This window comes from Priapulus caudatus, unplaced genomic scaffold (assembly GCF_000485595.1).
Source record: "Priapulus caudatus unplaced genomic scaffold, Priapulus_caudatus-5.0.1 Scaffold590, whole genome shotgun sequence".
Lineage (NCBI taxonomy): Eukaryota > Metazoa > Priapulida > Priapulimorpha > Priapulimorphida > Priapulidae > Priapulus > Priapulus caudatus.
The window spans coordinates 172,298-194,121 of NW_014577651.1; the positions used below are offsets into that span (position 1 = coordinate 172,298).

A 21,824-nucleotide genomic window follows, 5' to 3' on the forward strand; every position below is an offset into this window, starting at 1 on the left:
ACATTTTATATTGTATTTGTTTAATTTGAAGATGTATGTCATGTATGTTAGGATAATTTCATGTTTCCCATCGGGTTCCTTGACATAGAAAATTAAAAACAGGTACAGATACCTAGATCCTGGTAATCGTGGCACGTATAGCCATTTTATGGCAAAGAAATGCGTTTGTGGCAGCCATTTTGGATTAAATTTTTTTGGCGGGAAGATATGATAGATCACAATGTGTTCTATATCCGTTCCATGGGGTTCATTGACCTCAAAAACATATGTATAAAGAACAAGATCATGGTACTTGGTGCACTTACAGCTGATTTATGGGCAAAACTGTGTTTTGTGGTGGCCATTTTGAATTTTCAACTTTTTGGCGGGAAGATATATTTTATGATATTTGACAAGAGTTTTATTGCATTCTTTGACTTCAAAAACATAGGTATAGATGCCAAGATCATCGTAATCGGGGCACTTACAGCTGATTTATGGGCAAAAACATGTTTTCTGGTGGCCATTTTTGATTTTTTGGAGGGAACCGTTGGAGTAACAATCGTGTTTCCCGCAATTTTTGAAATCAGCATACTCAAAACCCGCCTAGAGCAAATTTTCATGCTTCTTTCCAGAAGTGCACACTTTAAGTAAAAAATGTCACATATCCGCCCCACTATAGACAAGAGCATAAAGGCAGAGATATGGACAGGTACAATCATAGCTCAACTTTCAATTATACCATTGCATGTTTCAGATGTTTTACTTCATCCTCTGATGCCCTGTATGAGTCTAATGCCTCCTGAACTGCCTCTGCTACAGCTGGAAATGGACTAAAAAGGAACACCTCATCGAATTACCACTATAACACTGTAGCATTTGCGGTGCTGCCACTCAGGATATTACAACAAGTGCCGCGGAGCGACAGCGCTCATCTAACGTCTACTGCGGTGACTCTGTGGTGGAGTGGTGGGATTCTAGTAAACCCTGTTAGTCCCAAATGTGATCACATACACGCCGAAACAGTGGAATGCACAGGGATGGTATCAGGAACCTTCTCAAAGGAATGTTCATGGGGATCGTTATGAAAGTTGCCACGAGATGGCGCGTACGTTTAAGTGTCTTCAGATTAAAGGAATAGTAGGTCCATCAATTATACAAAGTTGACGAATGCTACAGTAACTGGCACCTTGTGTAGTTAATAAGTACATTACCTTATAGCCAAACGCGTATTAGTTTGTCCAATATCACTGCTGGTTACAAAGAAATGTCTAATTGAAATCCGTAAATTTGGTAATCTGGCGCCAACGCTAAATTGCTTGCCAACCAAATAAGCCTCGATTTCGGTTCGGTGACGTCACATGTTGCTACAGGATGTTGAGCAGCGAATTGTTTGTCCCGGGTAAATTGTATGCCTAGTGACGGCAGTCGTAATCAGTATCGAGGCACAAGTAAATACCCTTGGTTGCTAATGAATGGGTACCCACATGTCTTCAATTTCGGACACAGGTGTATTCGTTTGACCAATATACGTAAATACGCATAGTGCCGTCTGCTTCCCATGTTTAGTCTGTGGCCGTGGTTAGTTCGCGATCCCCACATAGTGTTGGCCCCCAACATGCACAGCCTACTTCATTATCACAAGCGTCCGTGATTAGTACGTGTAGTCCACGTTCATTACAATCAGAGCTAGCGTGGGGCCTACTGTTACGTATACAGTTACGGCACTGTACTATCAGGATGGTACTATCGCTAGCGTGCAAGCTGAGCGGCAGCGTGCCAGCAGCAAGAGCTTGCAATAGCTGGAGATGATCTCCCAGTGCACAGAGATACTGCCTGAACGTAATATACACGGACGCTCGTGATAAGGTAAAATGACAAGGTAAGGATATAACGTTTTATCGGGGCTGTCCGTTTATAGTCCGTGGGTGTTCGTCAGTTTTCGTCCGTGTGTTCTGCACCATTTACGTGTTTCCCATTTCATAGTGTAATGAACTTGATGTACGCAGGCTCGTACGATTCATCAAATTGGGTTCTAATATCCTTTTCACATATTATATGTTGCTTGTAATCTAAAGATCTTCGTATATTCATTTATTCCCAAGAGTAAAACCATAACGTACGGAATGCGCACTCAGACCACAAGGATCGAAATCACTGACGGCTTGAGCATACGTGTGAAAATGTACGGTGCACTATAATCTGTATGACACCGCTTCGCCGGTTACAGCTGGTCATAGCCGGTATAGCGGGTTGAAACTGTCAACAACGGATTTATTTGACCGCGGATTTCAATTGGACATTTCTTAGTAACTAGCAGTGATATTGGACAAACTAATATGCGTTTGGCTATAAGGTAATGTACTTATTAACTACACAAGGTGCCAGTTACTGTAGCATTCGTCAACTTTGCATAATCGATGGACCTACTATTCCTTTAAAGATTGAAGCTCCCATCGTACGTAGTAGCAACAACTTTGCAAGACAGAAAGGTAAGCACTCATCCATTTACTACGCAAGCCTACAGGCTGCAATAAAGAGCTGCCACCTGTAACCAATTAACGCAGGCAAAAATACACAGTACCACCACCACATGCACTGGCAGTGGCCACTGCAGTGGCATACGTTACATGTAACATACTGACAGTACAGAAGCATAGAAATTATACGATTTAAGGAGCATTAAACCTTCTTCAACCAAATTTAGCTTTGAAATTTCACTTGGACATTGTAGCCTCATACATCCAGGCATGTATAGATTCTGCTAGCAAACCCGCAGGTCAAATTTCTTCTAACAGACAGTAAACAGTCCATGTTTAAACCTCTCTGCAGGCGTCAAAAGGTTATCCGACACTGTACTCTTCGCATGTCAGCAGAAGGTACATTTCATGCGTCTTTCAATAAAGCCACTAAAAAATGCTAGGTCACTGCTGAAACAAAAAAGTTTTCAATCGCTCCGTCAGACCATGTCCTCAGAAAATGTCTAAAATCTTCCTGTGCCCATTGACCTTTGACCTGCTGACCTCCAATTTCAGCACAGTGATGGCTTTTCCTACCATGATGCTATACACCGACTATCACGAGCCTAGGTCGGAGCCGTTTAGATTTGCTGCCGAATTTGCATTTCCTCCCTATACCTTAAGGTAAGGAGGAATGTTCCTTCTTTTACACCTCTTGACCTTTGACTTTTGACCCCAGCTTCGACATCCCAACTCGTTTTGACGATCCCCCCGACGTCCCGAATATCGTGACCATACGTCGAGCGCGTTAAGATTTGTGCCAACTGTTGACGCCACGGACGCACGCACGCACGCACGGACGGACGATCGTGCGATTCTACAAGCTGCATGTGACTTCGTCAGATGAGCTAAAAAAAAGTATAAAATCTCTCCAGAAAAAAGTATCAAAATTGTCTAAAATAAGTATTAAAAAAGTATAAATTTGTATCAACCCTACCATGATTTATAGTCACTTGTTACCCTATTATCTATACCTTATTATCGAATACATTATAGCCTATGACATAATGTGCAGCATGTAAACAAGCTTCAGGAACGATGCGTGCAATGTCTTGAGGAGTTGTCTCTCGAACCCTCAGTTTGGAATATGCAATGCAGTTCCTTGGCCAGAAAGGTCTGTGAGGCAGTAAATTTGTTTGTGGTGTTTGTGTTTCAAGGTCCTAGCAACGCAAGGAGTGCCTGTCCTGGGTGAGCTAGGAGGTGCGGGGGCATGCCCCCCCCCCGGAAATTTTTGAAAAAATGGTGCAATTTGGTGCATTCTAAGCTATTCTGGACACATTGTATGAGACTCTTGAATCTTTTTTTCAAATTGCCAAAAGTTTTGCTCAGCGAGGCGTTTTTTGACAAATTTCAGTGTGGCGGCTGAGAATTCTGAGAGCGAGGCGGCCCGCCTCGCTTTGTGTCAATGCGGGAAACACTGCAATGCTCTGTCATTTGGTAACTGGCAGCAGAGAGCTGAGAGCAAAAACACTCCACTGAACAGAGCAAACCATCACTTCTGCAACAAGACTATCAAAGCACATCTTTAATCATCAAATATAGTGTACATAAATGTAAGTCCGAAGAGTTTTGACCATCTTTGGCAAAAAAAAGTATTGAAAACTATTTATGCATGAAAAAAATATGAAAAAAGTATAAAAATTTATTTTCTGAAAAAAAGTATACTTTAAAGGCCTCCTTTAGTGATGAAAAATAGTTACATATATCAAATTAACTATGTTTTGTACAACTACTAAGAAATTTACAGTTAATGGTTTTCGGGTGTATGAGAAAAAAGCATTTTTTGATGAACACAATGTTAAGATTTGCGGGAACGCAAAAGCGCCACACTACTTTGGCGCATGACGTGGTGTGACGTCAGGCTAGGCACTAGCTCTCGCTTGTTTACTGTTGCCAAGCGTGTACAATGGAGCCTGTACAATGTACAATGTGAACACCGATTCAGAGTCGTCTCTAGACTAATATCAGTTTCGTACGATACGGATGAGCAGTCAATCAGATTGATAAGATGAAAATGAAGTAGCATAGACAATGAAGTTAAACATGTTGAAGATAGTTGTATTTCAGCTGGCCGTACAGTTTTGAACCGTGGCCAACGATTACGCTAGCCCGACCAGGTGTGCGACGGATTGTTTATACAACGGACGGAATGGATATTCTAATCCTCGCAATTACCGTTTTGGAGCTACGATTACCCTGGCATGATTTAAGCAACCGTGCCAAGGGAAACGTGCGATGCCTTGTTCATGTTCGTTGCAATGTTCAAGGCGCACGTCGAACCAGCAGAAGGAAGACTGCTGAATGGTGAGTTTAGCTCAGTATTCATTGTAGGTACTAGGTGTACTATAATCAGGAAGCGTATACTGACATTATTACGCTCCTGACATAATGAAAATGTTTTGCTTTCGGTACAAGCTTAAATAGGCTGAGCAAGTTTTTCCAACAGATATGGCAACTGTCAGATTTCCCTGTCTACAGTACTGTCTAATTTTCTAAATAGAGTAGCCTCAGTTCTACAGACTTACCTAGGCCTGAGCTAAAGAAAGCAAAGCTGACAATTAGTCAATAGTAAATGCTTTTAGCGTACCGTAGTGGAAATTATGACAGGACTTAATACGTAGATATTGTATGCACATTGATAATAGTAACAATGTATTTCACGTGTAATCGGGATGTTAGTAATTGTATCGTAAAACTCATGTTACAGTACGAGTATAATAATCAATATTGAGATGTAGTGTGTAACCCTGAGCTGTCAGCTGCTAACGTAAAAACTACCGCGGTCCACGAACAACACAGGAAGTAGAACCAAAAACCCGTAATTGCGTTAATTTGGTATACACTTGGAGGCAGATTGGCCATGAGCTGAGTAACGGCAGCATATGAATATGAGTTGGAACGATTTTATTGTCCTGAGGTATTAATGTGGTTTAATCGTAGCGTAAAAGTCTACAATGATATATGGTATATAGTATACTATATATTATCATGCTCATGATGATTAATATGGCCAGTTGGATGATTTAGATGCCCAATATAAGTTACAGCGAGGCTAGCTTTGCTGCTCATGCACTGAGTGCAGGCTTGTGTGCGGCGCTACGCGGCGGAGAACCTAGCCTGACGTCACAGGCCGTTTTCCCACCTGGTGGCCGGTTTGGCAGAATAAATGATTTTCAACATTCATAGACCCAACATCAAGACGTGTTTTAAATATCACAGAGGCAACCAAAAAATATACGAATGCTTTCAGTATTTACGTGTTGATACTAGCTTCAAATAATTGTAAAAATTTGACAGTTTAGAGATATCACTAAAGAAGGCCTTTAAAAAAAGTATAAAGTGGAAGCACTGCATTCGTCAGCTTCCAATTCACCTTTCTATCATATTAATCGATTATGATACTAATCTATCTATAAAGAAATGTGCAATCTTATTTCCAAAAAGATTTTACTAAAATATATCAAAGAACGTATTGGAATGAAAATGTCAATGACACCGTAGCTCACGTTGGGTGTGATAGAAGAGGGAGGGGGATATATAAAGCAAGATTATATATGGGAGAACTCCCATTATATATAATATAGCATATCTCCCATTATATACTCTTGATAATGATATATGCATAAGTTTTGATGCGAAAATAAATGTTTCAGATCTGAGTCTGAAATCTAGGTCGACTGGCGTGCCCCAAAATAGGAAATTCAAATCTTTCCCATAGGAGTAACAACTGTATTCAATTTGAAACATGTGGGTAAAACGGTTCTTGAGTTATCGTTGACCGTAGGCAGACACTGAAATGGATAGTAAAATTGCCAAAATCTACCTAATTTGCATAATTTAAAAAAATATCAAAACCCGTGTGATATGTTTTGGGGCCAGTCCTTATTCATTCACATACTAGAAATGAGCAAAATCCGTTGAACTTGAACTGACTTATGGCCATTTACTTTTTTGCCAAAAAGTGGACGTGGCTCGAAAGTAGGTCGACTGGCGTGCTCCAAGGACATTCAAACCTCTTCCATAGGCGTAACAACTGCATGCAATTTGAAACATGTGGGTCAAACGGTTCTTGAGTTATTGTTGACCATAGGCAGACACTGAAATGCATAGTGAAATTGCCAAAATCTACCTAATTTGCATAATCAGGGTCTCCAACCCTGTGAACTCCAAATGCGGAATGAAATTGATGGACGGGGGGGGCGAAATTAACCTTGGCTGCCGCAGGCAGGCCCGCGTGCCGTAGGCATGCCAGTGCTAGGGGGGTATGGGGGCATGCCCCCACCATTATTTAAGCCATTTTCCTGCAATCTGAGGCATACTGTGGGCAATATTCTCATGTCTGATGACACTATCTCAACCCTAGACTCAGCCCTACAAGTTAGGATTCAAAACACTTTTCATGACTTTTCAGAGAGCGTACACACCTGAGGTTAGGTTACTATAGTAATAATACATGTATTAAAACACAGGTAAGAATTGCAATTTCTCACAATTTCACGTGTTTTTGTATGTTTGCAACCATACTTTTTGGCTATTTGTAAGTCTGGAAACATTTTCTTGAAGAGTTCATTTGCATGGTCTGCCGCCCTCAAAGGCACATTGTGTTCAATTAAATAATACGTAAATCTCACTTCTGCGTCAAGACAGGCAATTCTCTATCTGCTGCAAAGAAGCTTGATATATTGGGTGTAGATTCCACAGCACCCGCATAGCACTTATGCTTTTGAGAGACTATATGCCTCTGGCAGTCACTCCTTCCTCCGTGCCCAACTTGAAAGTCTGTCTTGCATACCATGCAATGGCCATGATTAACACTGAGTTTTGACTTCACAAGTACAGGCCACATCTGTGTATATTCGTTCCTGAATTTCTGTAAAAGTCTGGTTTTTTGGATGGCAATGGCAATTGGACGCCATTCTCCCCACGTGTTAATCTGATTAGCAGACAAACTACGCGACACCTTGCAGACAGCAGCAGTGCTCAATTTTAACAGTCGTCCGGTCGTCCGTGACGGCTGGATTTTCTCTCGGGCAACTACAAATTGCTTCCGTGGTTGTCCGGTGTCCAACCTCTAAATTAATTTTGAATTATTTTTTTTTTAAGTTGTTAATTTTCAATTTTTGCTCATCTGTGACTTGACACAGTGTTAATGTAAATGTTATGAAATAAATTTCATGCAAGTTTTAATTACTATTATTATACGTCATTGATCCCAGCATCATTTACCACATTACCAATATTTTATTCTCTTCATATAATGAGTGAAACAATGCGAATGGCCATGTCTGCTGTCACTGCAATACGTACAAAATGTACATGATTAGGCCTTTTGCTGCATCTCCACTGCACCAGCGCGTGGCCAGTGCCAGGCACCGGCTGAAAAAAAAACAATGTGTCCAAGCGAACAATGCGAACAATCAGTGCAAATTTTATACAGTGCAACTGAAATAAGGAATATAACCTTGCTGCTGCGGAATGCGGAAATTAAGCCTAGAAATCGTAATGATTCCGCAGAATGCGGAATGGTTGGAGACCCTGCATAATAATAAAAAAAAATAAAAACCTCTGTGATATGATTTGGGGCCAGTCCTCATTCATTCACATACCAGAAATGAGCAAAACCCATTGAACCTGAACTGACTTGTGCCCATTTCCATTTTTGCCAAAAAGTGGACGTGGCTCGAATGTAGGTCAACTGGCGTGCTCCAAAATAGGACGTTTAAACCTCTCTCATAGGAGTAACAACTATATGCAATTTGAAACATGTGGGTCAAACGGTTCTTGAGTTATCGTTGACCATAGCCAAATGTTGACGGACGGACGTACACCCCATAGCAATAGCTCATCTTGACGATGTCAAGGCGAGCTAAAAATTCCGGGAATCACATAAAAAAAACTGTTCAGTCTGGTTTCATATGTGTAATTGGTGGTGGTGGTGGGGGGAGCTGGTCAAAAACAAAAACCAAGACAATTTAATAAGACCGCAGTGAGAGACCACTATATAAATACTCTATTAGTCTAAGTGCACTGTAAACTATAATAAGCAATATAAGCATCCACGGTAACCCTTACAAATCAGTGTTTGAATTTCACCTCTACTCAGGAGTAATACAAAATAAGCAATGGTTTTACCTTGCTTTCTGGGCAGCCCAGAACTTATCATGCTGGCCAAGATCATATATTTTCTTTTTGCGATTGGTCTTAGCCCCTGCATGCCCACTGGGGGTTGCTGCTCCTTCCTCCACAGTGATTCGATTTAACTGCAGGTCCTTTAGGAAAAGTCAAGTCATCTTCATTCACATTTGGCCTAGGAGAACATTACATCCAGCAAAGACTACACTAAAATTACACCATACTCGGTACTTCTTGTGTGCACTCACAGGTTACTGGTAAATATTACCAACTTATTTAGCAGGATGTGCACCAGCACTAATAGTGAGGTATTGCTCACCAACACATCATGACCCAGAGCTTGGTAAGTCCATGTATGATGCAGCATTGTTGCCAGGTCCAGATTTCTATCCAAGATCACCAAGAGTGGGCGTTGGAAGCTACAATAGAAAATAATGAGGCATCACTATCAATGACCAACTTTACAATTGAAATTTAAAATGATTCTCTAGATAGATAGTTGGTAGCATTCGCTACAGAATTAACTTATTATAGTAATTGAATCTTTTATTAAATATTTAATATCTGTGTTATACTATGAGTACTGAAACTGTCAATGGTAACAACTAGTAACAGCTACAATGAGAAGGAATCAGGGCAATATGATGCTCCCACCTGAACTGCCCTGACTGTAAACTCTCAGCAGCAAACAAGCTACTCCTTGCATCTCTAAGATTCTCTCGTAATTTCTTATCCAGTTTCTGGTGGAAGTCAAAAACTATGATAACATAATATGCCACATATTTATCAGATACGTTTTAAATTTAAAGCAGGGGGGTCATGCCCAACCTGTTGTCCATACACAATAAATATATGCAGAAATACATTACTTTCTAATTTTTATCATTGTTAACATGTGATGTTTAACTACACATAATATATTATTTCGACTATAACATACTTAATCCATTCTTCCTATCAAGTGTAGTCTGGAGAATTACTACTAGTCTTTATATCAATTATATCATAAAATAGTTGAAATACCTCTGCAACCATTTCTGCAGCATTCCCTCTTGGACAACGTATCACCGGAACATTTCCTGCACAATACGTTATTGTCAGATATTTAATTAAGTACAAATATCTGTCTATTTATTCATATGTGCACCATGCACACACCTATCCATCTGTCCAGACCTATCATAATCATACAATTGCAAATATTTGTATGTAACTAGTGAACTTGTGTTTGAGGCTTCAAAGAATGCTGCATAGTTGCCTAATGTGAAGGCAGCAATTGCTCATCAAATGTTGCCCATCTGGCCCTACATCAACATGTAACACAACTAACTTTCTCACCTAGTGTGACAAACACAGAGAATAGACTGTCAACAATCATATCCATTATCTGCTCCATTTCCGTGTCCTTTACGTCACCTCTGTTAATCGCTGAAAAAAAGATAACAAAACGTGAATGATGCATCAGACTAAAGTCCAATCTAGATTTTCACACTTTAGACAATGTTAGAACTGATCTGAACAAGTATTTCTCACATTGACACAAAAACCGCAATGTACACTAGGGTTAATATTAGACACAGATTATAGATAACTAATGCAATAGTATCGGTATGATGACAGGTTAACCAGCCCTGGTACAAATAAGGAGAAAAAAAGAGATGGTTCACAGGACCATCTAGTTTGAAATTTAGATGGTCCTCCTAAATTTCAAATTGTTCTCTAAAAGTAATGCGGCGTGCAAGCGTAAGAATAAGATTTTACAAGGTGATGAAATGGCTTAATTATTCACCTACAACAGTGTTAGAGCTTTAAAATAAAAACCTCTCCCCGAACTGGGCGAGTGAGTCAATAAGTTAACTTGCCCAAACTCGCCCAAATTTTAAAACAAAAATGCTTGTCAAACAATAGTGAACAAATAGACTATGGGGATGGGTTCAGGAAGGGGTCCCTGATTAGCCGGGGTCCGGGGGCCCTCCCCCGGAATAAAAAAAAACACCTCTTAGATGCAATTTTCTGCACTCTGAGGCAGCATTTTTAAACAATCTTCATCACAAAAATCTCACTTTTGAGTTGAGTATTTTAATCTTTGGGGACACCAAAAGAGAAACATTCTCTTAAAAAAAGAGAAACATAAACTTCAAATTGCTGAGGGTTGAACTGCTCAGTCTCTGCCAAGTTGTGCAAGTACAATGCTAAGGCAAAGTAATGTGGTTAATAAATTAATCTATCTGCCAACTGAATTAACACAGGCCTCGACACTTAATTATTTTCAGATCTGTACAAAATTTACTTGCAATCTATGAGCCGTTAAGGTCCTCTTTTGGTTCAGTGCATATCATATTACCAGGAGTGTATAATATAGAGATCTATATTATATAAATAGATAGATAGATAGGTATAGATATATATATATATAGATAGATAGATAGATCTATATATTATATATAGATATATATCGATATTATACACTCCTGATATTACAATATATACATGGAAAATCGTAATGAAATTCACGTTTATTTTTGCGGGCCGGCACGCTTATTGTGTGTCATTCCCGATTGCAGCTTTTTCCTCAATTCCAGGAAAGAATTTTGATGTCGTCCTCTGCTCCCAGCGGTGCCCACCCCCTGTAATGAACATGCCCCACGCGACTTTTAAACAATCCTGCACTCCCCCCACCCGTGCATCAATCAATATGCTGCCCCAGGCACGTATATATATATACAGCCACGCTGTGCTGACTGTCGACGACCTTTCATGATATATAAGTGAGGATGCCGTGCGATAGCTGCCTTTCACAATCGCTAGAAGTGTTTTTCATCAATGTTTGGATATATAACGTAAGGAACCAACATTTGATTAAAGTTTTAGACAATAATTTTTACTCGCCAACATGGGCGAGTCAGCTTTAGCTTTTACTCGCCCAATATTATTTTAACTCGACATTGGCGAGCGGGTGAGTACCAAGCTCGTTCGCTGTACAGTAAATGTATCAAACGATACATCATACAGTAATTGTTTCTTCACTTTAATAGTATATTGGAACGTGGAAACTTCAAAGAAAATTACCGAAAATGGGACCAAAATATTCAATGCTCCGTCGGACCATTGACTAAAATCTGATGGTCCTCCTGATTATTTGATAGCCCCGGACCATCGGACCATCGCTTATTTCGACCCCTGTTAACCTATTGTCAATACTATTACAATACTATTGACATATTGTGTATTATATTGTTATAAGAGTTATCTATTATTACCTACTCTATGCAAAAATGTTTTGTGTGGGAAAAATATTGGTCCACTCACACACTCAAGCATAGCCAGTAAGATAATTGAGTGGACCATGCATAGATGACTTAGGACCAGTCTACTAAGTTACAATAATGACTGAACTGTCAGTACTAGTTTTCAGACATTTACGTGTGAAAACATTATTAGCAGTAAATAAACTAAACTGGTTTTTTGATGTTGCAAATATAGAAAACCCACTGTTTGTTCAGTGAGCTATCAGAGATTGTTATTCACATTTTACTTTGCCATCAATGCAAGGAAAAACAGTTAATTGATAGTTCGATCCATCATTATACTAAAAGTAAAATGTACTAGTTAGCTCTACTCACCATAGTAGGACACAGCATCTCTACCTTGCTGACGTAACAATAATAGATCATCTTCTAAACTGATAAAATTCAAATATTGGTCATATACCTGCAATAAATTACAAAGGAGCAATGTATTAACCCATAATGTTTGCACATGGAAAAACATTATGTACAACTAAATGCATTCAACAATGTAGTACGGTCAATAAGTGCATATAAATGTGTCAAAACCTGCACCTTTGACAAATGCTTAAATAACCATATTTGAGACACTGTACCATACTGACTGTAAACATAAACATAAATACTACAATCACCAGATGATATAACATAAAAATATAAAAAAGGATGATCTTTAACACGTTCAACGTTGCCGGTGTTAACGATGCACCTACCGCCCTGCGCTGGCATTTTCGGGTTTTTACCGCGTATTCATTTGATTTTTTATTTGATTTACCACATTTCCTTTGCAGGAAAGAGCTCTAACCAAACAGACACATTTACTCTGCATGAGTGTTATCTCACCCTTACACGTTCAAATAGTATGGAAATCGTTCCCCTTCATAATAATATATTGATATGAAAACAGGGCAAAAACGGGCATTTCGTGCATTTTCGTCTCAAATGCCACCGCACCGGTGGATTTTCGCGAGTTTGTTATGATATCATTCAACAGTATACTTTTTTTCCGGTAAGAAATGTGACAACGCTTAAGCATGTGTGGGGTATGAACCTGGTTTTGTGTTTCTACATGCAAAAATACCTCTAAATTTTATATACTACACAGTTATTACATTATATACCGTTAGGAAAACGGTAAACAAACCTTGTTTCGATCTTCGCCTTCTAGTTTACCTTCTAGTTTTAGGAATTTACCTTGAGTCTCAAAACTCATAATTTCACGTTCAAATCAACTGTAAAGCAATATATTCTTTAGTTCATGTAAGACTGGGGTAATATAGACTGTCCCTGTTTAATTTCTAGGTAGGTAGTGCCTGCCATCTGTTGGAAATCAGAGTAACAAAAACCAATAATCTATCCACGAGCTGACTCGTGGATCGGCGGGGATGCGTTTTGATTGTTCCCACGAGCTGACTCGTGGATCTGCGGGGAACGTGTTAAAGAGAATAGTATAGCCATATAATCAGAAGTCTATCAATATTGATAGACTCCTGATATAATAGCAGCTGAGCACAGTTAGGCAAAAGGCATGGCACAGGAAAGTTTAACATGAGTATACTTTGGAAATGTTAGCCACTGCATTTGATTGCAGCACACCGCCGGCTAATTCCTCCAGCCTTTGTCGCGAGATCGCTGATATGAAATTCAAGTAGAATGACTCATATAATTGGTCCTGGCAATCCTGCAGAAAACAGACATGTTTTTAACCTATGAGGATCTCAACGTGTTTCATCAACTATAGCACAGGTATAGTGTGTATGTGCATTCGATGGCCATAAGGAAACACCATTGGGGTTTTAAGAGTTGTGAACAAGACTGCAAATCTCAGGACATTAACCTATTAGATATGACCGACTAATAGGTAACTTTACAAAAAAAAATCACTTGCAAATAAGAACATATTCATTATTTATGCTCTTGATTGCATGCATGCATAACCACCCCGCCCAAACAAACATGCATGGCATACCTGACATATTCTATGTATGTTCTCTTCTGTGGGCATAACAAAATATATGGCTGGAACGTCAGGTACAGAGTCACGATCAGAGTGTAGAAGTCTGTGGTAAATAGATAACTACTTAGACATAGCACAATGGTGTGAGATATGCACTGCCGCATGAAGGTTTCGTGCTCATGCATACCTCAGTGACACTCGGTTTAGTGCCTTTCTACATGCTGCAGAAAAAAAGCAATTATAGCATAAATATTAAATGCAACATCATGATTTATGATTTTCTCTACTTCAATACTTGTATTTTATCAATATATATATATATATATATATATATATGTCTTACAAATGCAGTGTCACTCCCAGGTCCCTAAGATCTTTCTGTGACAGCAGCGGTGCAATGATGTCCTGTCCAAATCGATCGTAAATCAAGATCTAGAAAAAAAATTTATACAATTTTAAGCAAATTCGGCTTCATTTCTTTCCTATCACAGAATAATCTAGTACACACATGTATGTAATATTACTACACTATGTGTAGTCCAGGCATATGAGACAGACAAATGGTGAAAGGGAGGAACATTCTATGGGGGTCTGGGGGCAGGCCCCCCCGAAAATTTTTGAAAATTATAAGAGCTCTCTAAGATGCAATCTAGAGCCATTTCAGGGTACTCCAATAGCTCACAACTAGCAACACTTTTTGGTGGAAAAGGAAGAAATTATGCATATAACATAGTCACTTACTGTAAAATTTTGATGGGCACTGGGGAATTCCGTCTGTGTTGAGTGTGTCCAAAGTAAATGTATTTTGTAGACATACATACTGTACTATAGGCTAGCTACAGCCAGAGGCTTTACGCCAATAATGCGAACCACCTAAGTAACTCCACTATTTATACCACGCTCACGGCCGCTATAGTAGATCCAGTCAGCTAGTGTTAGAATTTGCGCGATGGTGTGCACACGATAGTGGGCGTCCTAAAAATCTTCTAGCCAATCACGTTGCTAAATTTTTCTTCCATAGCTGCGGCTATACGGTTTGGGAAGTTTGGGAATCGCAAATTCGCTCCCCGCCCGCCTATACAATGCTCACTACATAAGATAAATGAACAGTGATACCAGTCGATTGCTGTACTTCGACGTACTCTGCTTTTATCATTATGTTAGCAAGCATACATTAAGACAATGATACGAGTAGAAGCGCTCCGGATAGTTACCGAGTCAGTGTGTTCACATGTACGCGATCGTCCGAGCCCACGGAGGTATTCTTACCCCACCCCCCAGAAAAAAAATATATTTAAAAAAAACTCACGTTAAGTCAGTCAGTACAGTTGCACTCAAAATAACTGACAGAGAACATGACAATAATATCCTATGCTTCTAAAAGGCAGGCAGTATTTATAACACCAACCTTCCATGTTGGTTCAGCACTTTGCTTTGCAGGAACCTGGCCAAAGTTCAGCATCTGCTTCAATGCAGCTACAGAAAAGAGAACAACAACCAATGGATCATGTCATCGTAGCATCGTTGAAAATTTTTGGGATTGAAAAGCGCACGAAAAACTATAATAAAACTTAAATAACCCTAATTACCTCAATGACTACGCCCACCGCATGCCACTCTCGATGTTTACTCGGTGACGTGGCCCTCCCAAATCCCATTGGTTGATACAAATCACGTGCCTCAAACTCCTCAATGACGCCAGTGTTGTCAAGGCACATCCATAATACAGAAACCCAATGATCCTCAATAGCCGAACGCCTAATGCACAGACGACACGGCTGAAATGTAGTTGGATCGAATCCCATCTGTTTTTTAATTATTTTTCTGTTTTCTGTATTTTTCTATGTTTATCGATTTAACTATTTTTTCCCAATTAACGCAAATATTTACATAATTTATTTACAACAATTTAATAACAACAAATTTTTTTTTTCCATAGGGTTAGGGTTAGGGTCACAATGCACCATAAAACAGGAGTTTGAGGCACGTGCTTTGTATCAACCAATGGGATTTGGGAGCTATGCAGGCCCTAGCTGCATGTGTGTAACACAGCTGTATATTTCGCCGTCGTTGAATTTCTCTTGCGTTTCGCGTGATTGACGGAGCAGTTCTTCATTGATTCTCATGCAATAGCGATGTTTCATGCTAATAAACATTGACGTCATATGCGCACATGCGGAGTTTAACGGTTGGCAGCAAGCAGATGCGTGATATTGTTCGATACAAGCACACGCACGCACGCACGCACGCACACACGCAGGCACGTGTACGTGCACACGCACGCACGCACGTCTACGTGCACATGCATGCACGCACGCACGCACACGTACCTGCACACACACGCACGTACGCACACATGCACACACGTGTACCTGCACACGTACACACGCACGCACGCACGAACGTGTACCTGCACACGCGCGCACACGCACGCACGCACGTGTACGTGCACACACGGACGCACGCATGCATGCACGCACGTGTAAGTTTACACGCACGCACGCATGCACGTGTACGTACACACGCATGCACGCACGCACGTGTACGTGCACACGCACGCACACACTCATGCACGCACGTGTACGTGCACACGCACGCACTCACGCATGCACGCACGTGTACGTGCACACGCACGCACGCACGTATACGTGCACATGCACACGCGTGCACACGCACGCACGCACGCACGCACGTGTACGTGCACACACACGGACGCACGTACGCAACGCAAGTTCACACGCACGCACGCACGCACGCACACACGCACGCATGCACGCACGTGTACGTGCACACACACGGACGCACGCACGCATGTACACACGTGTAAGTTCACACGCACGCACGCACGCACGTGTACGTACACACGCATGCACGCACGCACATTCATGCATGCACGTGTACGTGCACACGCACGCACGCACGCACGTATACGTGCACATGCACACGCGCGCGCACACACACACACGCGCACACACACGCACGCACGCACATGTACGTGCACACACACGGACGCACGCACACACTCATGCATGCACGTGTACGTGCACACGCACGCACGCACGCACGCACGTATAAGTTCACACGCACGCACGCACGCACACACGCACGCATGCACGCACGTGTACGTGCACACGCACTCACGCATCACGCACGTGTACGTGCACTACATAAACAGCGCTTTCTATCAGAACATGTGGTCATTCATCTGTAAATGTCAAGCAGCAGGGTTCGCTTTTGCCAACCACAAGACATAACAAATACACGTGACCTGATCTATGACGTCACGTGAAACATCGCTATTAGACCTGCGCGATGGCGTGTGCATATGTTTGGTAGTGAATTAGACCCGCTAAAATTCGAGACTGTTCGCTGGCAGAAATTGATCCGTGCGCCGGCCTTTCGATTTGGCGCACGGATCAATAGCTGCCAGCGCGTGATACTTTCGTAGGACGTTCCCGCGGTCGTGTGCGCCTTGCCGCGAAACTGCGCGCAAGATCCGCGCTCAGCGGGCAGTATCAACACCTCTCAGGCGACGCGTCTCTGGTATCCGGTCTCTCATCTGGTTCGCCTGTGGCCTAGCACTAGAGCTACGTCGGAGGCCACAAACACATTCGCTCTTCGTCCAACAATCCACTTTTCAAAGAATCAGGATGGGGCATATCACCATCAAGGGTCTTTAGAAGTTTCTTAATATGCCCGTCCTTCTGTTTGGAAACTTCTTCAGGGGTATGCAGAAGAGGTAGTTTCAAGTCATTTGCCACCTATGCCAGCAGCAAGAACTTACCTTCTCCCTGACACTGATACTAGCTGTCGTTTCCTCACGAAATCTTTCAAAACTGTCACTGACCAAGTTTCTACAATCTCTAGTTAATAATGTTTTAAATACGTCGTCACTCATATTTATATATGTTAATAATCTAACCCTGTCAGTGCTATGATGAAAATAATAAATTTTGCGCAGAGGATGATATTTTCCATCTACAAAATGCCACAGCCAGCGTTTGTTTATCCCCGTTGTCACCTTGTCCAATATGTGCATCGATCTGCATTTCATAGACTTGTTTACATATATATGCCAACAAAACTAGCACGTGATTTTTGCTCTCGCAAGATGACACTGACCTTAATCCTATCTCTACACTAGGTTAATTACTGTTGTAAGAATTCCAAGATAGGTACCACACTACCGTACTACTGTTATAATAGCAGAAACTCATAATAATTTTTATGCTGAAGTAATCAGCAACATGTACACCAGCTGACAGGTCAGACTAAATTTGTCTCAATTAAATCATTTCTCAATTTATTTGTGAGAAAATCTTTTTAACCAGCATTTGCCACGGTATTATGTTATAATCACACAGTTTGGAAAGGGGTTATTGTTGAAAGTTGACAAACCCCATACTTGCATTACTGCGCATGTGTGAGAACTAATACAAGACTGGCGAATGTGCGTGAAAACCATACAGAATTCAATGAGTATAATGGCCACCTTGTTTTCATTTCTCCCTTAGGCCAAAACAAAATATAGGTGTGGTTACCGTTTCCCGACCGACCCTATTTATTCCCAGCGACCCTAAACATTTTATTGTCAATTTTCTTTAAAAAGTAAAAAAATAAATAAATATGAATTGGAATTGGTGCTTCAAAAGGCACAACGCGCATCCTTCGGACATGGTTCTTAAATAAAATGTTTCAATAAAATAAAATGTTTTCCCTACCTACCTACCCTATTTTTTTTCAGCATGAAACGGTAACCACACCTATATTTTGTTTTGGCCTTATTAAATCTCAAAAATGCTCGCTGATACATAAATACATACTTGGCAATAGCGTGCATAAATGGTGCCGAAGTACAGAGAATCGGTAAGAGCCATCAGAAGTTAACTAGGTATTGTACGTGTTACAGCACTCTGTTAGCTACAACTACAAGGTTTGGTCGCTACATTCGCTTGTGACGTTCTCGCTACATAGTGAGAAGCGAGAAAGGGCCAAATCCTAGTTTAGCAAACAGTTGTCAGAAACAAAATTACTCTTGATATTAGTCTTAACATTAACTTCCACTCGTAAACCGTTGACAGAAACATCGCACTGTTACGAGAATGAAAAATCCTCAAAAATATCCTCTTAACATTACGAGAGACCCCCCCGTAACTTTAATATTAAGATGAAAATAACACATTTACACTACGAATTACAATTATAGTGATATTATATTTTATAATAATGAATAAAATGTGTGTTTTTCTTGAAAACACGTCAAAATCATTCATTATCTACCTTTCATAAAACAAAACAAAACATTTACAAATGGTGTATGGCATTTGTTCTCTTGTTTTAACTACTTTGTCACTTGCCACGACTCTCGCGTCTCATGTTACAGTGTGAGAATTTGTCTTGTTGTGCAGAATAAATTCATGACCATGTCGTTTTTCATCAAATATTATTTACCTGTGGTTAGCCATCATAATATGCATAAATTACTGTGATGTACAATAAATGTGTATGAATTTGAATTAAATTGTGATCGATTCTCATCGAATCAGCAGCCTTGTGACATGAAATTATGAAGTTCATGTTATCGTGAGTTTGCTCGTAGCTACGATGTGTTTCTGTCAACGCTACTCTCGTAACGTTAACATTAGTGGTAAGTGTTATCATAGCATTAACATTAACATTAACTTTACAATGTTTCTGACAACGGCCCAAAATGATTTGTTTAGCATGTGAAAATGTGGTCTGGGGTCCCAAACTATGCTTGATCCGGCTTGTGCACCAACAGGCAACTTGTGCTGTGGACTGTGGTGTACCATTCAGCGCCATGTACAATGACGTGGTTAGCGTGAAAATGAACGAGCACAAGACAGTCGACACGGTGTTGCCTAAGTATTGGCCGTTACTCGGTGAGGCATTACTCGTAGCTGATCTTTCAATATATAGTCAAGATGCAAGATTCAAGAAATTTGTTTGTGCATAAGACCACAGGCCTTTGGAAGTTGGAGGCTCAAGTTTCAAGAAGAGTATCAGAGCGAAGCGGAATATATTCTCGCCGCTTCGCTCTTACAGGTACCAGGGGCCCGTTGTCAGAAACATCGTAAAGTTAATGCTAATGTTGATGCTACGATAACACTTACGACTAATGTTAATGCTACGAGAGTAGCGTTGAGAGAAACACATCGTAGCTACGAGCAAACTCACGATAACAGGAACTTCATAAGTTCATGTCACAAGGCTGCTGATTGGATGAGAATCGATCACAAAATTCAAATTAATAAACATTTATTGTACATCACAGTAATTTATGCATATTGTGATGGCTAACCACATATAAATAATATTTGATGAAAAACGACACGGTCATGAATTTATGCTGCACAACAAGACAAATTCTCACACTGTAATGCTTTAACGCGAGACGCGAGAGTCGTGGCAAGCGTGGCAAGCATTTCAAACAAGAGAACAAATTTATGCCATACGCCATTTGTAAATGTATTGTTTTGGTTTACGTTCGGTAGATAATTAATGTTTTTGACGTGTTTTTCAAGAAAAACACATAATATTACTCATTAATATAAAATATTATATTACTATAATTGTAATTCTTTAATCGAAGTGGCTACGCGTCCGGAACCGGTCGCCTAGCCTCCAGACTACGCATCCGGACATCCACTCACACAGTGATCGCGCGACTCGCGTACACGCATGATTGCGCAAGGGGACGCTCTGCTGCCGTCTATCCTTTCATCCGTCCTCTCTCGCTCTCTCTCTTTCTCACACACACACATACACATGCGCGCTGCTCTCTTTCTCTCTCTCACGCATACACACACACATACACATTCCCTCTCTCTCTCTCTCACACACGCACGCACGCACGCACGCACGCACACACACACGGCAATCAGCAGAGCGTCCCATTGCGCAATCATGCGTGCACGTGTCGCAAGCTCACTGTGTGAGATGGATGTCCGGACGCGTAGCCTAGCGGCTCCTCGTCCGGAACCGGTCGCGTAGCCACGGCCTTCTTTAATTTCTTAGTCTAAATGTATTATTTTCATCTAAATATTAAAGTTACGAGAGGGTATGGGCTCTCGTAATGTTATAAGGATATTTTCGAGGATTTTTCCTTCTCGTAACATTACAATGTTTCTGTCAACGGTTTACGAGTGGAAGTTAATGGTAAGACTAATGTTGCGACTAATTTTGTTTAGACAACGGCCTCCGGTACTCTTCTTGAAACTTGAGCCTCCAAGGGCCTGTGGCTGTGATAAGACGCACGAATACAAGTTATATACAATCACACATTAACTATAAGTATAACTATAACTATAAGTCGGTGAACAAAAAAACAAAACAAATAGGCCTACAATCATTTACATTACCCATTACTCATTACTCATTGCTACTACTACTAGTACTACTCATTGACATTACTCGTTACTCATTACTACATTACTGTCATTAGTACTAAATCAGTAAATGTAGCCCTTTTTTTCTCTATAACCCCTTGGACTGAGAAATATACGTAAACGAGTTATTTGCGTATAACACGCGCGTATGCGCTATTTACAAAACTAATGTTTAAATACTATCGCCCAGTCTCATAATAAATATTTAATTTGCAAACTTACCACTCTGTTTCTCTCTAGCGGACGCCGCCATGTTAGTTGCGCTACTAGTACGCAATGTCGCCGTTACGTGGCACATCGAGGACGGGTGTTGCTATGCCCCGGGCGCGCCTTTCCGTTTTACACCGCGGCCTAGGCAAACCGACTGGTGAACCAATCAGAGTCTATGTATCATCTCGCGTGACGCGCGAAGCATGGTGAGGTGGTGGAGAAGGAGGAGGGGAGAAGCTGGTGGAGAAGGAGGAGGGGGAGAAGCTGGTGGAGAATGAGGAAGGGGAGAAGGGAGAAGCTGGTGGAGAAGGAGGAGGGGGAGAAGCTGGTG

General features: G+C 40.9%; 1 protein-coding gene across 1 annotated transcript in view; it reads right to left on the reverse strand.

Annotated features, from left to right (window-relative positions):
- The window catches only part of LOC106811913 (sec1 family domain-containing protein 1-like), a 42,212-nt gene extending 20,616 nt beyond the window's left edge, over positions 1–21,596 (reverse strand). Inside the window, exons 1-12 of the mRNA XM_014815653.1 lie at positions 21,506–21,596; positions 15,283–15,350; positions 14,218–14,306; positions 13,887–13,977; positions 13,476–13,598; positions 12,254–12,341; positions 9,969–10,058; positions 9,654–9,709; positions 9,285–9,370; positions 8,950–9,049; positions 8,631–8,767; positions 722–812 (exon numbers count right to left, since the gene is read on the reverse strand). Of these exons, the coding sequence (XP_014671139.1) occupies positions 722–812; positions 8,631–8,767; positions 8,950–9,049; positions 9,285–9,370; positions 9,654–9,709; positions 9,969–10,058; positions 12,254–12,341; positions 13,476–13,598; positions 13,887–13,977; positions 14,218–14,306; positions 15,283–15,350; positions 21,506–21,581 (1,095 nt within the window). The 5' untranslated portion in view covers positions 21,582–21,596. The remainder of the gene's footprint in view (positions 1–721; positions 813–8,630; positions 8,768–8,949; positions 9,050–9,284; positions 9,371–9,653; positions 9,710–9,968; positions 10,059–12,253; positions 12,342–13,475; positions 13,599–13,886; positions 13,978–14,217; positions 14,307–15,282; positions 15,351–21,505) is intronic.
- Between the last annotated feature and the right edge of the window lie 228 nt (positions 21,597–21,824).